Genomic DNA, 22,504 nt, shown 5'->3' with positions numbered 1-22,504 from the left:
CTGTGTCACAGCTAACATCCAGAGTGACCCTGTGAGTCAGGCTTTGACACAACCCATGTCCTCCCGTCGGCAGAGGAAGGGTCTGTGATTGGCTCCTGACCCCCAGGCCAGGGCAGAGGCGCAGAGGTTTGCAGAGGTCACTGAGCTGACCAGGGGCGGCTTCTTCCTGGTGGGCCTGGCCTGTTCAGGGAGGCCCTTCCTGAGAAGCCGCAGCATCCGTGAGAGGATAGCGCCCATGTGTCCTTCAAGTTTGTGGTGATTGGTTTGAGCACAGAAAATGCACACACTGCCCCCAAATTGCAGCAGTGCCAAGGCTGAGCAGCTCGTCTCAGGCAGCGGTTTTTTCCTGGGAAGGTCTGTGTGTTAGTTGCTCAGTCGTGTCTGAGTCTTTGTGACCCCATGGACTGCAGCCAGCCAGGCTCCTCTGTCCATGGGATTCTCCAGCCAGAATACTGGAGTGGGTAGCCATTCCCTTCTCCAGGGGATCATCATCACCCAAGGATGGAACCCAGGTCTCCTGCTTTGCAGGCAGATTCTTCACCAGCAGAGCTACTGGGGAAGCCTTCTGTAAAGGGCCAGAGAGTAAATATTTTTGGCTTTTCTATCATCACACAACAGATGACCACAGACTTAGCAGCTAAACAACACTCGTTTCGGCTCGTGTTTCTGAAGGACCGAGGTCCAGATGGGTCCTCTGCTCAGGACCATACAGGCTGAGATCACAGGGGCCCCCTGCAGGCTCTGGGGGCGAAGCCACCTCTGGGCCCGTCCAGGTGGTTGGCAGAGTTCAGTCCTCGTGGCTGTGGGACTGAGGGTCCCCTTTCCTGGCTGGCTGTCAGCAGCAAGCCCTTTCAGCTCCTTCCACGGGGCCCTCTCTGTCTCAGCCCTCCTGTCGCACCTCTTCTTTTTGACTCTCTCTGAATTCCTCTGGCACAAGCTGACACTCGTGTGATTTAGACTAGGCCCACCCAGGTCATCTCTCAATTTTATTTATTCATGCGTTTATTATGTCTTCCTTTTATGGCCATGCTATGCAGCATGTGGGATCTTAGTTCCCCGTCAGGGACTCAGCTTGCGCCCCCTGCACTGGAAGTGCGCTGTCTCTTGGTTTTTTTTAAGACTCATTAATATTTATTTTTGGCTGTGCTGGGTCTCCCTCGCTGCTTCGGCTTTTCTCCAATTGCAGTGCGTGGGGCCCCTCTCCAGCTGGGGTGCACAGGCTGCTCTTGCCGGGGAGCACCAGCTCTAGCGGTGTGGGCCTGCGCACTGTGGTTCCCAGGCTCGGGGACACAGGCTCAGCGATCACGGCGCTCGGGCTGTGCTGCTCTGCAGCTTGTGGGGTCTTCCCACACCGTGGATCGAACCCGTGTCTTCTGCGTTGGCAGGCGGATGCTTTACCACTGAACCAGCATGGAGGCCTGAAAGTGCGGGGGCTTAACCGCCGGTGGAGGCTTAACCGTCATCTCTGTGTTTTAAAGTCTAATGCTTAGCAGCCTTAACGACATCCTCAACCCCCTTCCGCTAGAAACATAACATCAGCTCAAGAGTGAGCCCTTCGGGTTTCCACAGTTCTGGGAACTAGGGCAGGAGTCTGGCCAGGAGCGGGGTTTCTTAGAAGCCCACCACAGCCGTCGTACCACGGGAGAAGCCATGGGTGGCCTGTGGACAAGGCGTCAGGGCCGTGATTCAATAAAAGTCTATTTGCAGAAACAGACGGCCAGCTGGATGTGGCTCTGATGTCTGCCAGCCCGTCAGGCAAAGGTCACCAGCGGCTGCTAAAACGATGGAAACAGCTGAGGGGAGCTGGGTGGCCGTTGGCTCTGGCTGACCCCATGCTGCCTGCTGGTCAGCAGCACAGAAGAGACACCCCGGTCACCACGCACCTCTGGCCCTGGTGCCACAGGACGCACCATTTCTGCCTTCAGAGTAGCCGTGCCCAAAAATTTGACCTCAAATGGACCAGGGCTAACAAGAAACACGGAGCATGGAAAAATGCTGCGGTGTGATCCAGGAAACGCAGGATGCTGGAGATTCTCTAAAGCAAATAGCTTTGATCTTTCAACGAATGACTGCAAGGGTTAGGGGGATGTTGCAGCAATGCAGTCATTCAGTCGTGTCTGACTCTTTGCGACTCCAGCACAGGTTCTCCCGTCCTTCACTCTCTCCTGGAGCCTGCTCAGATTCATGTCCATCGAGTCAGTGATGCCACCCAACCATCTTATCCTCTGCCACCCTCTTCTCCTCCTGCCCTCAAACTTTCCCAGCATCGAGGTCTTTTCCAATGAGTCAGTTCTTTGCGTCGGGTGGCCAAAGTATTGGCGCTTCAGCTTCAGCAACAGTCCGTCCCGTGAATATTCAGGGTTGGTTTCCTTTAGGACTGACTGGTTTGATCTTCTTGCAGTTCAAGGAATTCTGAAGTGTCTTCACCACCAACACATTCAAAAGCATCAGTTCTTCGGCATTCAGACTTCTTTATGGCTCAACTCTCATATCTGTACATGACTACTGGAAAAACCATAACTTCGACTATACGGACCTTTGTCAGCAAAGTGATGTCTCTGCTTCTTAATAGTCTGTCTCGGTTTGTCCCAGTTTTCCTTCTAACGAACAAGCATCTTCTAATTTTGTGGCTGTAGTCAATGTCTGCGGTGATTCTGGAGCCCAAGAAAGTGAAACCTGTCGCTCTTTTCACCTTTTCTCCGTCTATTTGCCACGAAGTGATGGGACCAAATGCCATTAAGTTAGTTTTTTGTTGAATTTTAAGCCAGCTTTTGGACTCTCCTCTTTCACCCTCATCTCTAAGAGGCTCTCTATTTCCTCTTCGCTTTCTGCCATTAGGGAGGTATCTACAGTGGTAAGGGGTGGATACTTACAGATAAAAAGAGAGCTTCAGGACATGGCAGCAAAGCCTGTGCGAGTGCTGTGTGGATTTTGACTTGACAAATTCGCCTATAAAGTTCGTTTATGCAACTGTTGAGAAAATTTGGACCTGGTACGCAAGTTTGATGACATGAAAGTTTATTATTGATGCATTTTTAAGTATTATGCTAGCATGGGACTTAAAAAAAATTTTTTTTTTTTGCTGCCCTGGGCCTTAGTTGGGACATGTGGGATCGAGTTCCCTGACCAGGAATGAGCTGGGCCCCTGCCCGGGGAGCAGAGCCTGAACCGCTGGGCAGCCAGGGAAGTCTTGTGGGGCCTTTTTTTTTTTTTTTAAAAAAAAAAAAAGGGTTCGTATCTTCAGAGACAAGCGATACTGGCCCACAGACTTTGAAGAATGAAGTATTGATGGAAGAATAATATGGTGTCTGAAGTTTGCTTAAAAGTAATCTGGAAAGTGAGGTAGGTAGGCATCGAAGGTGGGCAACGTTCACCAGGCTGAACGTTGGTGGTGATCGTTGGACTGACTAAGATGGTGACTGTAGCCATGAAATTAAGAGACGCTTGCTCCTTGGAAGAAAAGCTGTGACCAACCTGGACAGCATATTGAAAAGCAGAGACATTACTTTGCCAACAAAGGCCCATCCAGTCAAGGCTATGGTTTTTCCAGTGGTCATGTATGGATGTGAGAGTTGAACTGTGAAGAAAGCTGAGCGCCAAAGAATTGATGCTTTTGAACCGTGGTGTTGGAGAAGACTCTTGAGAGTCCCTTGGACAACAAGGTCCAACCAGACCATCTGAAAGGAAATAAGTCCTGAATGTTCATTGGAAGGACTGATGCTGAAGCTCCAATCCTCTGGCCACCTGATGTGAAGAACTGACTCCCTGGAAAAGAGCCTGATGCTGGGAAAGATTGAAGGCGGGAGGAGAAGGGGACGACAGGGGATGAGATTGTTGGATGGCCTCACTGACTTGATGGACATGAGTTTGAGCAAGCTCCAGGAGACAGTGATGGACAGGGAGGCCTGGCGTGCTGCAGTCCATGGGGTCACAGAGAGTCTGACACGACTGAGGAACTGAGCTGAAGAGTAGCAATGTCCTCTGTGGTTCTGTGCCTGTGAAATTCTCCCAACCAAGGGTTACAAAGTATCTGCCTTCTGTTTACAGCACAAGGATTCAGATGGGCAGGCTGGAGGTGGGTGGGGAGCCCCTCGGGGTTGCGGAAAGCTGGGCCCCTCTGGTCCAGGGGCCCCCACTCAGGAGGACAGGGGCGAGGCCCTGACCCTCGTGGATCGGCTCGTGGGCGGGGCTAGGCCTCCCTGACCCTGGCGAGCGGCTCGTGGGTGGGCCCACGTGTGTCTCGGGACCACTGCCTGCCATGAGACCCGCCCCTCCTCCTGACCCCGAGGGGCACTGTCCATGTCCCCAGAGACCCTGATGCTCAGCATGGTCATCCCAGGACGCAGGGGCTCAGAGCAGGCGTGAGAGTGAGGCCCGCTCCTACCCCTGGGGCCGCTCGAGGGCATCATGGCAGACAGGGAGAGTCAGGAGGAGAGCCGGCGCCCACCGCCTCCCGAGGGGGCCGTGGGCAGCACTTCCCTCGTCACTGACCCCACGCAGGCGTCACACGGCAGGCGCTGCCTCTGCTTCCTGGCAGAGTGGGAGGGGGTCGCCCACTGACCGCATCCTGGGTCACAGGTGCCCTGGCGTCCTCTGCTCTCCGCGGACACTCAGGAGAACTCACCCCCCCACCAGCAGAACTTCTGTGGCCCATGTACACCAAGTCCCATGTTCCCTGTCTCTTGCTCGCCCCCCCAGGGACGGGGCTTGGTATTTCCTCTGCTTTGTCCATTGCTGAGCAGGCCGGGGTCTCCGGATGGTCTTTGGCGCTCCTCCTGGCTGTACCTCAGGGCCCCGCATCCTGCCTCCTCAGCCCTCCATGCTCTCTAGGGTGGAGATACGCCCCAGAGGTTCTGCCTGCTCTGATCTCAGGGCTTTAGAGGGTCTGGGTGAGTCCTGTAGCCTGCTGGGCTGCTCCCCAGCATCTGGTACCTTCAGCTGATGAGGCCCAAGTACATTTACCCAACAAAGCTGTGGCGGATTTGGGGCCTAAGGGGCCCCATTCTAGGGGAAGAAAGTCTCCCAGAAGAATGGCTTGGCAATGGTTACTTACAGGGGACCCCCCCCCCCAAGATCACCAACATCCTTGTGCACAAGTTCCCGAGCCCCACCCCCAAGACACACTCAGTGAGAAGGAGGGAGGGAGGGAAGGAGGAAAGGGGAGGAAAATGGCAACATGGATGAATGGATAGATGGATGGATAGAAGGTGGATGGGTGATGCCCAGGGTGATGGTGGATGGAAGCTGGATGATAGAGGGTGGATGGATGGGTGGATGGAAGATGGATGGGTAGAGAATGTATTGGTAGATGGGTGGAGGATGGAGGGGGGAGGATGGATGGGTCAGTGGATGAAGGTGGATGGGGAATGGGTAGATGATGAGTGGATGGAAGGACGGGGGATGGATGGAAACACACGCGCACAGAGGCTGGGGCTGACTGGCTGATAAGGGTCTAAAGAGGATGAGGAGATGACAGGTGCTCACACACAGGCAGACGCCCAGCCTGGGGGTGCGGGGGCGAACAGGCAGCGGCTGGAGTGAGGCTGTTCTTACTTCTTGCCACGCGAAGTCGCTCAGTCGCGTCCGACTCTTTGCGACCCCATGGACGGTAGCCTACCAGGCTCCTCCATCCATGGGATTTTTCAGGCAAGAGTACTGGAACCCGCTTAAGTCCCAGCAGTGCTCAGAGAGGGACACTGCTTTTCTTCCCAGTTACAGAGGAAGAAAGTGGGGGTGTTCCTGGTTCCCCAGTTTGCTCCGGGTCACAGGCTGCGGAGGTGAGGAAGCTGCACCAAGTGTTTCTAGGCACCAAGCGGAGACCCATAGAAACACAGAGGTCATGGGGGCCCCGGAGCTCAGATAAACCCCAGATGTGGGGACGAGGTAGGGCCGTAAGTACACAGAGGCAGTTCAGCACCCCGAGGAACAGCAAGGGGGACCAGGAGCCGGCCCCCGTGGCTAGGAGCAGAGGTGGAGGCTCCAGAGCCTGGCCCCTGCCTGAGCCCTGCCCGAAAACTCTGGCCGCCCGCCAGGGTCCGCTCGTGCCTGGGCCTGAGTGCCGTCCACTCAGGGGCCTGGGCAGTGCCCGCAGGGGACCCGCGTGTAACCGTCCCGCAGAGCAGTGAGGGAGTGTGGGAGCCAGGGGCCATCGCGGGGCCGAGACACCCCTGCCCCGCAGGTGTGGCCGAGGCAGACAGTGTGGGGGTGGCCAGGCTCGCCGCCGGGGGTGCAGGGCCCTGGGGGCCAAGGTGGCCTCCCGAGAGTCAGGTCTCGGGAGCTGCGTGTGCACACGTCTACGTGACCTGTACACGTCTACGTGACGTGCACCACGTATGGACATGCATGCATGTGGGGCGCTGGGGTGTGCACCTGCCCACACATGCGTGGGGGAGGGCCTTGCGCGTCCCAGGGGAGCTGCCGGCTCCGAGGCCCTGGTGGGTGCAGGGCAGTGGCTTTGGGACCAAGCAGAGGGGCCGCTCCGCAGCCTCCCGGCCGGGCCCAGCAAAACCTGTGGCCCGCGCTCCCCTCCAGTCCCCCCCCAGGCGCCCCCATGTGCTCCCCCACCTGCCTTCCCCCGCCCCGCCCCTGCGTCCTCACAGCTCCTCCCGCCCATCCCATCCGTCACTCCGTCTCACCCCACGCCCCCCCAGGGCTGCTGTGTGCCCCTCTGTCTGTGGGCCGGTGGGACGAGCTGAGATCAGGGAGCTGGATCTCTTTCCCAGGTGATCCCAGGCCCCTCAGGGGCCCAGAGAGCCCACTCAGAGCGTGTTTGGGGAGGGGGTGTCCAGGGTGGAGAGCTGCTCTCAAGGGGCCTCAGTTAAGGCATTCTGCACAAGCCAGGCCCCCAGGTAGGGAAGCCTTTTATCCGGGAGGAGGGTTCTGTGTGGAGGGGCCCGGGATGGGGCGTCTCAAACTCAGGGTCCCGAGGCCGGCCTCTGGGAGAAGGAGGGTCAGGACAGCAGAGGGGGGCCCAGTGTGAGGCCTGTGTACGGAAGGGGGCGCCCACACGCCTGCCTGCCAGGCAGCCTGCCCAGGGCTGGGCAGCGGGCTGCAGGCGGAGCCGGGCAGGCTGTGGGGAGGGAGCTGGGGTCGGGCGGGGGTGGGAGGTCAGGCCGCCTCCAGGAGCAGCCAGTGAACAGCAGGGGGAGCTTGGAACCTGGCTGATCTTGGCCGGACCACCTTGGCCCTGGCCCTGCCGCCAGAGCTCCCGGGGAAGCTGTTGATGGGCACCCTTGCTGCCCTGGGGGTGACTGCCTGGGAGGCCGAGAGCAGGCGGCACCTCTGGGAGCCCCAGGCCTTCCGGCCTCACCTGTAGACTGAGCAGGAGTCCCTGGCGGGGGCCGGAGGGACCAGGTGCCCGTGGGGAGTGAGGCAGAGAGACCACGGCCAGCCTCGGGGGGCCCCGGCCCAGAGCGAGGACAGAAGAGCGGGTGGCGGCTTCTGGGGAGCCTCAAGCCCCCAGGCCCGGATCAGAGGCGCTCTCTGCAGCTGCTCCCCGGTCGCCCGCTGGGAGTCATCAAGACCTGGTGGGGTCCCTGCCAACTGCGATGGGCAGTCACTGTGGGCTCGGAAGGTGTCCCTGGAGGACACCCTCGCAGCAGGGGCCTCCTCGCAGCTCAGGGGCTGAGAGGGCACCAGGGAGGCAGCCACTGGCTGCAGGGCTGGCCCTGGAAGTGACCGGTCCGCACGCCCTCCTCGGGCCCTGTCCCCACTCCCAGCTCAGGCCCAGGCATGGGGTACAGGCCTCGGGGCCCACCTGGCTGACCTCAGGGCTGCCCACTACCTGGCCGATTGGCAGGAAAGCCTCGGATGCCCCCACCGACCCCTAGGCCTGACTGAAGAGGCTCCCCTGCAAGCTGCCAGAAACGTGGGCGGGTCCACAGCCGCCCTGGGAGCCTGGGGGAGGGTCAGGGGCTGGTGGCCCAGCCCACAGAGAGCTGGAGCGGCCTGGATGGCAGTGGTAGGGGGAGGCCGGGACCCTCCAACCAGGGGGAAGCCTGGACCCCTGGATCCTGAGAGAGGAGACCCCCACCCAGCAGGCCTGCCCGGAGAATACACCGACCCCCACCCAGAGCTCGGATCAAGCCCTCACTTGGGGCCCTAGAAGGTGGCGCTCAGGTCCCGGCCCCCGTTCTGGGAAGCTAGCATGCTCCCTGAGCCCAGGAAGCCCCTGGGCAGGACACGTCACACCCCTTTACATCCTGACGCGAGGTGGGAAGAGGGGAGTCAGCCCCCTGGGGCCGTCAGCCCTAGTGCCAAGGCGGGCAGTGGCCAGGGTCACGGCGGGGGCTCAGGGCTCTGCGGCCCCCACAGGAGGCATTCTCCTGCACCCGCTCAGCCTGGGCCCCTGGGCCTGCCTGGAGGCTCCCCCCTTCCCAGGCAGGCAGTGGTGGGTGGGCCGGGGGCAGCCTGGGCAGGAAATGTCAGCTCCGAGGAGGGGTCTGGGATGCGCGCTCAGCCGCTGGCAGCCCGTCAGGGACACGCACGGCGGAGGGAAGGCTCCGCTGGCCTGCTCCCAAACCGAGGGTCCGCACTCTCCCCTCCACGGCCACTCCCCACCCCTGCCCCCACCGGCTCCGGTGCCAGCGATACCGGGGTTTTCATTGGCTTCCAGCCAAACCCCGGAATGCGCCTGCTGGCTGCGCGGCAGCTGTTCCTGGAATTGGGGCGACAAAGCACCGCCTGTCTCGGAGTCGGGGCGGACGGGGCGAGCCCGCCCAGCGCCACGCATGAATAGGGCACAGAGCCCCGGGCCGAGAATGAATGGGCTCACAGACGCCCGGACACCCGTGAATGGGCCCTGGGCGTCCAAAGACGCAGTGGAACTTGGAACTGGCCGTGGGGCCCGGAGACCTGGGATGTGGGGTGCAAACCCCTCAGGGCCCATACTGGTGAAAGAACAGAGACCCCCCAACACTCAGACTCACGGCACGTGGGACTCGGGCACTCGGGAGTGGCGTGCAGGGCCCTGACACCTGGGCGAGCGCTGGACACTCGATGCCAAAGGTGCCCGGAGACTTGGAGGCGCAGGGGCGAGGCGCCACTGCCAGTCACGGGGGGTACGGCCAAGGCCTTCCGTGAACAGGGTTCACGGCCCTCAGGTGCTCCAGGGACGGCAGAGGGTTCAGACCCCCTGGAAGGGTCCTGGAATCCCTGGACCCTCGCACAGAAGGGACCCGCCTGCCTGGAGTCGGGGGTGAGCCCAGTGGAGGCACCAGGGCAGGATGAACAGACTCACGGGGGCCCAGACATCCCTGAATGGGCACCGGGCATTCCAGTGGGATTTGGAACCAGCCACTGGGGGCCTGAGATCTGGGACGTGGGCCTGTGTGAGAGGCAGGCAGTGGGGTCTTGGCTCCCCGAGACCTTGATGAATGGAGATTCAGGCAACTGGAGAGAAGGCCTTGGGAACTGGAGGAGGATGGATGTCAGCTAGCACTTCCAAGGATGGTCCTTCTGAGTGGGGGGGATGAAGGGGGCGGGTGATGGGGGGACGATGGGGGGACGATGGGGGGAACAATGGGGATGGACGATGGCAGGAACGATGGGGGGACGATGGGGGGACAATGAGGGGGACGATGAGGGGGATGATGTGGGGTGATGGGGGCAGATGATGGGGAGACAATGGGAGCGGACGATGGGGGGATGATGGGGGGATGATGGGGAGGACGATGGGGGGAACAATGGGGGCAGACGATAGGGGGTGATGGGGGGACGATGGGGAGGATGATGGGGAGGACGATGGGGGGACGATGGGGAGGACGATGGGGGGATGATGGGGGGATGATGGGGAGGACGATGGGGGGACGATGGGGGGACGATGGGGGGACGATGGGGGGATGATGGGGGATGATGGGGGGACGATGGGGAGGACGATGGGGGGACGATGGGGAGGACGATGGGGGTGAACAATGAGGGGGTGAACGGCGGGGGTGGGTGGCCCAGAGGTCCTGGAGACAGGGGCAGCAGGGCACCCTTCAGGCTGATGGCCGGAGCCCTCATTATCAAGGTGATCAGAGAAGTGGGACGTGGGCCACCCAGACACTCAGAAACCTGTGGGTCAGAGTGTGCGGCAGGAGCCGTGGGCTTCTGGGGCCTGAGGCTTCATGGGAAGAGCGTACAGACTGCAGCTACACCCAGAGGGTGGTAGGGCGGGTGGGAGAGCGGTCTGGACTCAAAACAGAGGAAAGGGTGGGGAGAGTCAGAGAATGAGGCTCATGGTAAAGAGAGTATGGAAGTGTCGGCCGCTCAGTCGTGGCCGGCTCTGTGGGGCCCCATGGACCACAGGCCCCCGGCAGGCTCCTCTGTCCATGGGCCTCTCCAGGCAGGAATACTGGAGTGGGTAGCTGTGCCCTCCTCCAGGGGATCTTCCTAGCCCAGGGACCAAACCCAGGTTTCCTGCATTGCAAGCAGATTCTTTGCCGTCTGGGCCACTAGGGAAGCCCAAGGTGACGCTGCCTGGCCTGATCTATCTGGATGAACGAATAGACCGGCCGGCCCAGGTGAGCAGGTGCAGACGCAGGCAAAAGTGCCAGCCCCCAAGCATGTGGAGACACCCGGCTGAATTCAGGTGCTGGGCTGCGCCAGCTGAGGCCCTGGGACGGGGCAGCCAGACCTCCGACAGAGGAGCAGGAGGCAGCATCTCGTAGGGCCGGTGTGCTGCCCAGGACTGTGTCCACGTCACCTGATGCCCAGCAGGTGGGCGGCCAGGTGCCCAGTGTCCTGGTGTATATCGTCAGGATGACCGATGACAAGAAATGCATCCTCGTTCTCCAGGGAATGGGGTGAGGCCCCAGGGCTCCCAACCAGAGCCTGCAAGGACTCGCCCCCATGGTTCCCCCAGGCTCTCAGTTTTAAGGGGACGTGGATTGGACAGCTGAGCTCTACAGCAGAGTGGGACAGGGGGCCTCAGACACTCCACGAATGGGGTAGAGGACCCAGACACTCCAACCACTGGGGTAGAGGACCCAGACACCCAGACTAGACCCTGACACGTCTCTCGGATGGCGTCCAGCTCTTGGGAAGCGCAGGTACAGCCCCGGACACCTGGCCATGCAGCGAGCAGCCACCCAGCATGGGAATGAATAGCACAGAGTGGGGTCAAGCACGAGGGGGCACGCACGGGTGGGGGCTGTGATGGGGCGCAGGGCATCCAGACCACAGGAGCAGGGCCGCGGGGCTTGACCTGGCACTCAGGCCAATGAGAGACGTGTCGGGCGCCCAGGGGGCCAACTAATGCGTACAGGCTTTCCAGGAACCAGGCGACCACAGAGAGCCCCCCGGCACCTTGGGTGTGAGAGGAGAGGCTGCCCAGAAGCACAGAAGCTCAGTGTGTCTCCAGGAGTCCCCAGGAGTGAGGAAAAGGTGCTCTGACGGCGGGGGTCCCCCGATGAACAGATCCCTCAAGGGAATGGGAATGGGGCCCCCGAAGCTGCAGAGGAACCACGGGTCCCAGAGGCCCGTGGGAGACGCAGCCGAGGCGGGGAGGGAGCCGATGCCCGGGTCACAGAGAACCCCTGTGCTCTGACACGGGTGCTGGTGAGCAGGCCTCTCAGCACACGCAGCTGACGCCGGGCACACGCAGCTGATGCCAGGCACACGCTGCCTCCGTCTCCGGGTGGCCGGGTGTAGTTCACCCAGATGCCCCAGGAGGCAGGGCTTGCATCCCAGGGAGACCCAGGCTCAGAGTCAGCAGGCAGACCCGCTGCTGGAGAGGAGCTCAAGGAACCAGCTCCGCAATGTGGACCCTCAGCGGGGGAGGCAGGCTCCTCGTGTGCCTGCGTGACACGTACAGGCCCTCACACTCAGATGATGGGGTGCAGGCGTCCAGATGGAGAAGGCGCCGTTAGCCCGAGTCGAGGACCGCCGAGGCACCCCCAGGCTGGGACCCAGAGGATGGGCACCGGGTACCCCAGCCCACGGAGGCCTGTGGCGAGCTGAGTACCCACCCCGCGCGGGTCGGCGAGGGTGGGGTGCACGCGTGCTGTCCCGGCACGTCTCATGGTTCCTTGCCAACAGCTCCCGGCTCCCCCAAGCCGGCGACTGCCATGAGTTCCAACCTCAAACATTCCCCCAGCAACCTCAAAGGAAGCATCCCGTCCAGGAGCCCCGCCAGGGTCTCCATGTGGCTCTTGGCTGCCAAGCCGCCGTCTCGGGGCCTCGGGGCTGGCCTGGGGCTGCCAGCTCTGTTTGGTTTTCCCCTTCCTGCCCTGGAACCTCAGACGCCCGTCTGGCCGTGGAGGCGCCCAGATCCTGGGAAAAGCACAAAGGCCCTACACAGTTGGGCCGGGAAGAGCCCCTCGCGGGGTAAACACTGCAGGCGGGCCCCTGCACCCCCGCGCCCCCATCACGCCCACCCACGCGCCTCGCCCCCTGCCGCACAGGAGCTCCAGCAGGCCTCCTCTGGGCCCCAGAGCTGTTTCGCTGCTCCTTCCGAGCCCGCATCCCCGGGTGGGACAGGCAGAGGGACCCAGGCCTTACATGGGGGAACACGTGCCCAGAGGGACATGCACACTCCCAAGCGCCATGTGCCCCCAGAGCCACACTTGACCAGCCAGGACACACGTGTGCCCACGCATGCGCACGCATCCCGTCTGTGTTGTCCCCAGAGCAGCCTTGGCACTTGGGCCCAGTGTCCCGGAAGTCCTGCCCAACAAGCCTTGCGGGCTAGCTAAGCATTAACCAGCCCCACATCCGGCCGTGGGTTGGTAATGGGTTGGGAGACACCCTGACCTGGGTGGGCCTGTCGGAGCTGGACCCAGGGAGGGACTGGACCCGGAGTGACTGGACCAGATAAACTGGCCAGAGCAGAGTGGAGCGCCGGTGGCCTGCCCTGCTGGGCCCTCTGGAGCAGGAGGCACGCAGGGTATAGTGGAGCAGGACTTCTACCTGCTGCCTCCACAGCCAGGGCCAAAGGCTCGGATAGAGTGGCCTCCAGAAGGCTCCCTGGGCTCTGGAAGCCAGCAACGGAAGGGCCGACAGGCCCGGGCAGTCGCCAGGGAGGGCGCCTGGCCCTGCTCACTTTGCTGGGTGCCAAGTGCCCCCGGGTTCGGCTCCAGCGGACCCAGAAAGTCGCTTGCCTCCAAACCCAGGCGTCCTCCTGACTCAGAACATCTCCCCAGTGCAGACCTTTCACAAACCGCGTGCAGCCTGGCCTCTCCACTGCCTCACCTGAAGGTCAGCCCCAGAGGGCCAGCACTACCCCCAGCAGGGCTTTTGGGAGGAACCGCGATGCCCCAGGGGCGACCTGCGGGTGGGGTCCTGGGAGGGGCCCTCCTCCCAAGGGAGTTTCCTGGCCCCTGAGGGCCAGCAGTTCCGGCCCCGAGGTGGGGCTCCCCAAAGCCCTGCCTCCCACACCCCGCCACCCCCCGCCCCACCCCAAGCAGAGTTTCCAGTCACTGGAGGCTGAGCAAAGCTGCGCACTCGGGCACCGTCTTCCAGCGCCCAGGGCCGAGGGGGAGGCCAGGAGGACGGGCGTCAGGTGAGAGTGTGTGGTGGCCGGGCGGGCCTGCTGCCCCCCGATGTCTGGGGGAATCCTGTTCTTCTGGAAGGAGGCCCACGGGAACTTGGTTTCCGGGAAGAATCAAGCATCCCAGTTAGACCAAAGGTGGAGGGGTCAGTCACTGCAGCTTTGGTGGGTGCCCGGCCCCAGGTTGACAGGGAGGCCCTCCCCCGGGGAGAGCTGGCATGGAGACACAGCGTGGAGCCCAGCGTCACTCCTGCGGGTCCCAGGGCCCGGAGTGAGCAGGGCTTCCTGGAGGAGGGGGGCTCACTCAGGTCTCCAAGGCCAAGCAGGACGGGGAGGGGGCGGCGGTGGGAAGGTCACGAAGCAGGAGAGCTTGGCAGCTGAGGGACCAACCGGCTTGTGCCGGGAGGTGGGGAAGAGGGTGCCGCCCTGCCCAGAGGGAGCGAGCAGGGCGGCCTGCAGGGAACAGCGGAGGAGGTGGCGGGGGCTGAGGCTCCGGGAGACACCAGCCCCCGCTTCCTGGGAGAGGCGGCCTCCGCACCCGGGAGGTTTTCCCCAGCAGGGCCACTGACGTCCACTCCAGGGGGAACTTCCTGTCTCCTGAGCGGCTGGTCGGGGGGGCACTGCCCAGGCAGGGAGGGCATCCAGAGGCCGGCGCGGGGACAGGGAGGGCTGAGCAGGGCCCGTGGGGCCGCCCCTGGGCCACCTGCCCTCCTGGGGCCCCCGCGAGCGCACCCCAGGACCCGGGCCTGGACGCAGGCTGGCGGCCCAGCGCGGCCGGCGGGGCAGACAGCGCCACCTGGTGGCCGCGCGCAGGCCGGAACCCTGACCACCGCGGGAACCGGGCAGTCCAGCGGGACCCCGCGCCTGCCCAGGCCTCGGGGCCCCCACCGCTCGTGGCTCCTCTCGGGTCCGCTCCCAGGCCCCTCTTGCGGCTCTGGGGCTCCGCCTTCACCAAACCCCGGCGGTTCGAGGTCCACGGCTCTCCGGTCAAACAGGAGGAGGACACCAGCCAAGCGGGGTGCGGGGAGGGCGCACGCTCGCACACTCACGAGAAGGCGTGCACACACAGAGACACGCACACGCACCCCCCCCCCCCTACACACACAGATGGGGATTCTGGGCTGACAGTGATCACCGACCGACCCCGTGTTCCCAACCATGAGAACAGCGAAGGAAGCTGTCTTAACCCCAGGACGCACCTGGGCTCTGACATTTCAGCAGGTAAAGGTGGCTTTCAGCCCCACGTTGGAGCTGGGACTCCGCGTCCACCACAGGGCTGCTCCAGGGGCCTGCAGGCCCGCAGCTCTGGCCGGCCCACCCGGAGCACTCCTCCAGCCAGCATAGGAGTGGTCAGAGGGGCCGCCCGGGCCTGTGAGCTCCCCGAGCGCCCCACACTCCACCACCAGGGCCTTGCCCAGCGGCTCCACAATTGTGGGACTCACAGAGGACTTGTGCGGCCCCTTGCTCCAAACCTTAGCTCTCCAAGCTGGCAGCGGCGGGAGTTAGGGCAAGCCTGTCTTCCACTCTGAGCCCCCGCCGGCCTGACGCCCCCTCCTCGTGTGGGTGGCTCCCTGGGGCTGGGCCCTGCCCGCTGCGGTTGGACAGCCCCTGTGGGGACGAGACAGGCACAGCCGGGGGGGAGAAGGGGAGATAGCCAGGCTGTGCGGCAGGACCCCCACGGCCACGACACCCCGCTGTGACTGTGGCTTCTCCTCCGACAGGCTGGGCCGGTGCTGGCAGGGGACGCTGAGACTTAGGTCTGGGCGGGGCCCTCTTCCGACGCTCCCCGCACTTTGCAGCAGGGTGGACGGGAAGCGCAGTAGTGGGGGCCCCAGCTCTGACGCCTGCCTGCTCCTGGGGGGCTGAGGCTGGGCCGGGTCCTATGACCAGGCCACCGGTGCCCCCAGGAGGAGGGGAGCCCAGGACAAGCTGTTGCGGGCAGACCCCCATGGCCTGAGGTCTCAGTGTGAGGGCTGTGGGGGTCCCTGCGGGGGTCTCTGTGGGTATGCTCCTCCTGAACGGTGGGCCGCACTGGCCCGGCCCTCCGTCCCCCCAGGAGCAGAGCTGCTGAAGGGTGGGGGGCAGGTAGGTGGGCAGGAATACCGGCCACGCCCAGCTGCACACTGCCCTGCCTGCCCCCACCTTGCCGTGCCCCTCGCGGCACCTCCTTTGGCCTGGACATGCTCTGATGACCCCTGCCGACCCCGAGGGTGTGACCCCACTCCCACCCCTCCTGCACCCCCGTGACCCTAGCAGAGCCCTGGCCCCCCAGAGCTGCCACCCCAAGCCCCCCAGTTGCTCTGGGGCTGGTGACCGACAATTAAACACGCCCCACCCGAGTCACTAGCAAACCGTGGTGGGCTCAAGGGGGCCGGGGCCCAGTGAGAGCGGCCAGGTGGGAATGGGCTTCCTGGAGGAAGGCAGTGGAAGGACTGCCCAGGCCGGGCCTGCTTGGTGGGGCTGGGGAGGGGGTGGTGGCCAGGAGGCTGGGCCCGCACCTCCCTCCACCTGGCGCCGCTCGGAACACTTGTGCTGGTCACCCCAGGCAGCCTCCTTGCCTGGGCAGACCGAGCTGGCTGCTGCTGGGCAGATGGGATGGTGGGCAAGGTCCCCAGGGGTCACCCTCGTGAGTGACCTGGCCGCCCGGGCCATTTGCTCCAAGGCAGCGGGGCCAGGAGATGGGGCACCCTCCAGACACCCACAGTGTCCGCACCCCAGCGGGCACCACAGCCGCTCCTGGGCTCACACCGGACCTCACCACCCCCATCCCCTGTGAGTCTGCGGGCCCGTGGCGGAGAGTGCAGACGGCCCAGGGGGTGGGTGGCGGTCGCTGTCCGCAGTGGCTTCTCAGGCCGTCTCTGCGCCACCCCAGGGCTCCGCTGGGCACTCGTGGCCGCCGCCGTGGTAGCGGGCATCCTCCTCGCTTCCTGCCTGCTCTGCACCGTCCGCTGCTGCCACCGTGGGCGCCGCAGGAAGAGGCCCAGAGACAAGGAGGCTGTGGTCCCAGGCACCGCCGAGCTCACCACCACCACCCACCTGGTGAGAGGCGGGCACCCGGCTCCCTGTGGGCCAGGGCCAGGGCAGCCCGGGGGCCAGGCTTGGGGGCCAGCTCCGCCCCCAGGGTGGTCTGGTCTGCCCAGGGCAGAGGCGGGGGCCTTCCCCACAGGGGAGGCGACGAACCAAGGTGAGCAGGGGCTCGGGCCACCAGGAGCTGCAGAGGTTCCGGGGGAAGGCTGTGGCCTGAGAGGCGGATTGGGGGGTGTCGTGGCCAGTCCCGCAGGGCCGAGCGGAGCGTGGCCTTCTAATGGCCTGGACATCTGCTCTGCCGTGGACCCGCTGCCTGCGGGGCGGGGGCTCTGACGGGCACAGGGTGCCCACACAGCGGTCAGCATTCTCGCGACGCCACCCAGGTGCAGCCGGAGTTGGGTAACGTGGCATCTGGACCTGGAGGGGCCCAGCAGTGGGGACGCCTGCAGCTGTCCCTGGAGTACAACTCTGGAAGCCAGGAGGTGAGGGGGTCCCAGATGATGTGTGGGATTTTGGAGGGGTGATGAGTGAAGGGCGGGTGCCCAGTGCCGGGTGGCGCAGGGCTGACTGGGGAGGGGCCCCTTGCTAAAACAGCCCCCTGGCTGCTAGATCAGGGTGGGCCTCAAGCAGGCCGCGGACCTGAGGCCCAGGGCCCCGGGCGGCACGGCGGACCCCTACGCCCGCCTGAGCCTGTCCCCAGACGCCGGGCGCGTGCACGAGACGAAGGTGCGTCGTGGCACGCTGTGCCCCGTGTTCGAGGAGACCTGCTCCTTCCACGTGAGTCAGGGCTGGGCCCGGGGGGCTGGGCGGGGCGGCCGGGCGGCTCACACCCCTCCCGCAGGTGCTGCCTGCGGAGCTGCCCAGGACCACCCTGCGCGTGCTGCTCCGGGACCACAGGCGCCTCTCCCAGCACCGACCGATGGGCGTGCTCAGCCTGCCGCTGGGCTCCGTGGACCTCCAGCACGTGCTGGAGCTCTGGCACCCGCTGGGCCCGCCCGCCGCGGCCGAGGTAAGCCCGCCCGCCCCGGGCTCCCGCCCCCCACCTGGCTCCGTGTGCTCGGGGGGCAGCTGAGGCCCTCTCGTGCCCCCCACAGCCTGAGCAGACGGAGGAGCTCTGCTTCTCGCTCCGCTACGTGCCCGGCTCGGGCCGGCTGACCGTGGTCGTGCTGGAGGCCCGAGGCCTGAGCCCGGCGCTGGCAGGTGAGAGCTGGACCCACCTCCCCATGTGGACAGAGGAACCCAGCGCTCAGCCCTCAGACCTGGGAGGCCCTCTGACCCCTTTCGCTCTCCCAGACCCCTATGTGAAGATCCAGCTCATGCTGAACCAGAGGAAGTGGAAAAGGAGAAAGACGTCGGCTAGGAAGGGCACGGCCACCCCTTACTTCAACGAGGGCTTCACCTTCCTCGTGCCCTTCAGCCAGATCCAGGTGGGCTGCCTGGAAGAGGGGGCGGGAGAGAACCTCACTCGGGGCCAAACTGACCGCTGTCTCTCTCCCCCTCCTCCTACACCTCTGCCTGCTTCTACCCAGAGCGTGGATCTGGTGCTGGCCGTCTGGGCCCGGGGCCCACAGCTGCGGGCCGAGCCTGTCGGCAAGGTGCTGCTGGGCGCCCGGGCCTCTGGACAGCCTCTCCAGCACTGGGCGGACATGCTGGCCCAGGCCCGGCGGCCCGTCGCCCAGTGGCACCGCCTGCAGCCAGCCAGGGAGGTGGACCAGGCCCTGGCCTTGCAGGGCAGCCCTGAGCCTGGGCCTCCCCGTGCGCATTGCCCCAGGGCCCGCGGTAATAAACGCCTCCCCTCCACCGTGTGTCCTTCCTGAGCTCTGCAGGCCCGGCGGGGTCAGGGGCTCCTGACACCGCCACAGCCCCTCCCGTGGACAGGGAGAGGGTCTCCTCTCGTGGCTCAGCCAGGCCTCTGACTTGCGCCTGACCCCTGAGTGAGGGCAAAGGGGCCCCTCCAGGCCCGCTGGGGATGATCCAGGAGAAGGGGCCCCCATCTGTGACTGGAGAGCTAGAGACAGGCCCCTGGGGACACACCGGGCAAGAGCGAGATGTTTGGGGGGGGTGGTGACAGTGAGCGGAGGGAACTCCAATTCCTGGGGCCACCCCAGTCCCCAACAAAGCCCCCAAACCGACTGGATGATGGTGCGGGGCCTCCCCTGCACGTGCAGCAGGGGGCAGTAGATGTCTGCAGAAGCCACCCTGGGGCCTTTGGGGGCTCAGCCTGGCCCAGAAAGCAGCTCTAATCCCCACACATCTGGACGGCTTTAGCTCTCCCTGACCCTCCCCATGGCCGAGAAGCCCCAGCTCGGAGGATGCCAAGTCATGGTCGTCCGGATGCCTCTGCTGGGCGGGGGCCAGGGCGGGGGGCCGCAGGCCCAGGGCTGGGGTGAGGAGGGTAGTGTGCTGGGCCTGCCTGAGCAGCCAGGCGGGCCCTGGGCCCCTTCGGGTCAGAGAGAGGTTCCCAGGCGGGTGGTGCCGAAATCCTGAGTTTGAAGAATGTGTTCTGAGCTGTGCGGGGAGCCAGCCCACGGGCAGGGTGGTCGGGCAAGGCTGCACGTCCATCTGGGACCTCCCGTCCAGCTCTGAGAGGAAGATGGGGTCCCACCCCTGGAGGGCAGTCACTCTACCCTCAGCCCAGAGCCCCCGGTGCTGCTGCAGGCCGCAGAGGCTGTGTCTGGGGTCCGGCCTTGCCCCAGGCCAGCCTGAGGCAGGGAGCACTTGAGCAGCTCATGCCCAAGCTGCCCACTGGGCTAGAGGGGACTGTGGGCAGCAGAGTGTGAGCGGGCTGCTGTTTCCTGGGGGGCCCAGAGGCCTGGGAAAGCCGAGGGCGACCCAGAGTGGACCCTGACTCTGGGCAGACAGGGCTGGGCAGGAGTGTCCCCTCGGCTGGCCCCTGAGCTGGCACCACGGCTGCTGAGGCCGTCACGCTGTCCTCGGGCTCCTTGCAAGATGCGAGGGAGGCGACTCGAAGTCGTCACCTCGCCCTAAATAGACCAACCCAGCCTCAGCACCCCCTCCCAAGACTTCTTGGCCTGGATGGCAGTGGCGGCGGTGGCGGGGCCAGGCCAGGCAGCTGGGCAGGTGGGGAGGTCCCTGTGCCCCCATTGGTCTGAGGAGGACTCCATGCCCTTTCTGAGCAGGGGCCCAGCCCGGGGGAGGCCATTTATAGCCCTCCCCCGGACCCACCAGCCCGACTCGCCACTGCCGGCCTGACCTCGGTCCCAGCGCCACTGCCCAGACGCGAGGTGAGGCCGGCCCGGCCCGCTGAGGCCAGCATGGGCGCGTCTGGAGCGCGCTCGCAGAGGGACTTCTCCAGGGCGAGGGTGGGGGTCCAGGGTCTGAGGGCTTCTGCAGAGCAGAGGGCTGCAGGGAGACGCCTCCGGAGGGGGCTGGCATGGCATGGGGTCCCGGACGGCACGGTGACAGCCAGGCCTCGGCTCTGAGCCTTGGGAAGGGGGCTTCGCGGCGTGAGGGACCCCAGGCCCTACTGGGGGGCAGCGTCTTCTGTGCACTTGGGCCAGAAGCCGAAGGAGCAGGGCTAAAAATAACCGGCGGCTCAGGCGGCCACCTGCGCTGGCCAGACCCACCCTCCCGTGGGGACAGCTGCAGCAACTCCAGGCCCGCGGGGACATTTCGGGCACCCTGTCTCCTCTTACTGGCCCCCCCCCCCCCCCGCCCTGGGGAATTCCAAGACGTGCCCCTGAAGGAGGTGGGGGCGGGGGGTGGGCTGGTGTTCTCCCGGCCCCACCGGGTACAGGGCAGGCGGGCAGGGGTCCTGACCCCTCACCTTTCTCTCCCACAGGCTATCAGCTCAGGAGTGCACGATGGGGGAGTAAGTGTAACCCCCAGCCTGCTGCCCCTGGGGCCCCCATCCCCCAGTGCTGGGTGGGGGTCTCTGCGTGTCCCCACCTGGCCACCCCATGTACCCGCCCACCCCATCACACAGCCCCACGGCCCTAACCTCTCTTCTCTCTCCCCTACCCCCCGCCCGCCCTCCTGGGACAGTGAGGAGGTGAGTACCAGCTTGGGGGTGAAACACTGAGGGGATGGGACCCCCGAGTCAGGACAGGCCTGAAGCTGGAGCTCCAAGGCCCAGGGAGACTGACTCTCACCCTGTGGGTGAAACTGCCCCACCCCACCCTCCGAGACACTGAGAAACAGAGGAAGTGGCCTTCCGTTGGCCCCTCCCACGGGCCAGGGGAAGTGGGCTGCGGCCTGGTCACTGGGGAGTCGCTTCTTCTTTCTCTTGGCTGCACCCCACCCCCACCCCCGGGGCCCGAGGGTCTCCCCTGCCCTCCTCCCGCCTTCCCTGTCCGAAGTTTCTTCTCCAGACCCCAGGCCTCCCCACCAGAAGGGCCGCCCCGGCAAAGGGTCACCACGCGGCCCCGTGTCCCAGGCCCGTGTTCCCCACCAGGCCCAGGCCCCGCCGTGCCTCGGGCAGGATGCAGGGCTGGCCGAGTGGGCAGGGAAGGGTGCGGGGTGCCAGGACGCCCCACCGGCCGGCCCTGACGGCACCTCCTCTCCCCTTCCCTGCAGAAACGCAACAGGGCCATCACGGCCCGCAGGCAGCACCTGAAGGTAAGTGAGGGCCCGGGGAGGGCGGCCCGGGGGCTCAGCGGCCTGGCCAGCCGCGCCCTCACTGCCCGCTGCCCCCACCCCACCCCCAGAGCGTCATGCTGCAGATTGCGGCCACTGAGCTGGAGAAGGAGGAGGGCCGCCGGGAGGCGGAGAAGCAGAACTACCTGTCGGAACACTGCCCGCCATTGCACCTGCCCGGCTCCATGTCTGAAGTGCAGGTACCCAGGGCCCCCGCATCGTGGGCCCTGTTCCTGGCCTGGCCCGTCCACCCCCGGGTCGGGAGGACGAGCGGGGTGGTCAGGGTGGGTGGAGGCCAGCCGTGGGGGTCGCCCGCTCGCCCACCCGCGACCTCCGCCGCCAGGAGCTCTGCAGGCACCTGCACGCCAAGATCGACGCGGCCGAGGAGGAGAAGTATGACATGGAAGTGAGGGTGCAGAAGAGCACCAAGGAGGTGAGCGGCGGGGGAGGCGCGTGGGCCGGGGCGCGGGCTGCCCTGACGGCGGGGCCCGGTCCCCGACGCCCGCCCGCCCAGCCTCGCTGCCCGCCCTGCAGCTGGAGGACATGAACCAGAAGCTGTTCGACCTGAGGGGCAAGTTCAAGCGGCCCCCGCTGCGCCGCGTGCGCATGTCGGCCGACGCCATGCTGAAGGCGCTGCTGGGCTCCAAGCACAAGGTGTGCATGGACCTGCGGGCCAACCTCAAGCAGGTCAAGAAGGAGGACACCGAGAAGGTAGGCCGCCCCCGGCGGCGGGGGGCTCAGCCTCAGGGCCCGCCTGCGGGGGCCGGACGCCGGGCGGCGGGGAGGCGGCGCCGGCCTGAGTCCTGTCCCACCTGCAGGAGCGCGACCTGCGTGATGTGGGCGACTGGAGGAAGAACATCGAGGAGAAGTCAGGCATGGAGGGCCGCAAGAAGATGTTCGAGACCGAGTCCTAGGCCCCTCACCCCCAGTCCCGCCCGGCGCCCCTGGCACTGGGGGGGCCCTGAGGCTGACTTGGCGCCTGTCAATAAAGGATTCCAATCCCCACGCCTGCTCCTCCCTGCCCTGGTCTGGCGCCGCCCTATCCACAGGCCGCCCTGGGAAGGCCCCGAGACTGTGCCTGGGCTTGGCGTGGGGGAGCCACACGCGGGCTTTGGGGGTCCCTGCTGTCAGGGCGGGTGGTCTCCAGGCCAAAAGCTCTCCTCCTCGCCCACCCACTGGGGTGGCCGGGGCGTTGCAGAGCGACACCCGGAGATGGGCGCGCGTCTGTTGTTGCTGGCGTCACAGAGGCCCCCTCGGGGCCAGAAACACTGTCCTTGAGGCCCCGGTACACGCAGGGGCCTGGGGGGGCCTGGGGGGCCTCCCTCCCTGCACAGGCAGCCCGTTCTCCCCAGCTGCCCCTCCCCAGACCCCAGGCCCCCGGAGGGGCTTGGGGGGCGGTCCTGGACCAGACTC

At 65.1% G+C, this 22,504-nt stretch overlaps 2 protein-coding genes across 2 annotated transcripts; both read left to right on the top strand.

Moving 5' to 3' along the window:
• The first annotated feature begins 16,140 nt into the window (after positions 1-16,140).
• On the top strand, positions 16,141-18,312 carry SYT8 (synaptotagmin 8). The gene is made up of 8 exons (XM_052661707.1): positions 16,141-16,240; positions 16,341-16,507; positions 16,879-16,977; positions 17,105-17,272; positions 17,337-17,504; positions 17,590-17,695; positions 17,789-17,922; positions 18,025-18,312. Exons 1-8 carry the CDS (start codon positions 16,147-16,149, stop codon positions 18,310-18,312), a joined length of 1,224 nt encoding a protein of 407 aa, XP_052517667.1. The 5' UTR covers positions 16,141-16,146.
• Positions 18,313-20,304: 1,992 nt separating this feature from the next.
• TNNI2 (troponin I2, fast skeletal type) lies at positions 20,305-22,096 on the top strand. The gene is made up of 7 exons (XM_052661668.1): positions 20,305-20,327; positions 20,501-20,507; positions 21,032-21,073; positions 21,163-21,291; positions 21,435-21,524; positions 21,626-21,802; positions 21,910-22,096. The coding sequence occupies exons 1-7, from the start codon at positions 20,320-20,322 to the stop codon at positions 22,003-22,005; spliced, it is 549 nt and encodes a 182-aa protein (XP_052517628.1). The 5' UTR covers positions 20,305-20,319; the 3' UTR covers positions 22,006-22,096.
• Positions 22,097-22,504: the final 408 nt, after the last annotated feature.

This window comes from Budorcas taxicolor, chromosome 25 (assembly GCF_023091745.1).
Source record: "Budorcas taxicolor isolate Tak-1 chromosome 25, Takin1.1, whole genome shotgun sequence".
NCBI classification, from domain to species: Eukaryota; Metazoa; Chordata; class Mammalia; order Artiodactyla; family Bovidae; genus Budorcas; species Budorcas taxicolor.
This window is presented reverse-complemented; position numbering and strand designations above follow the sequence as displayed.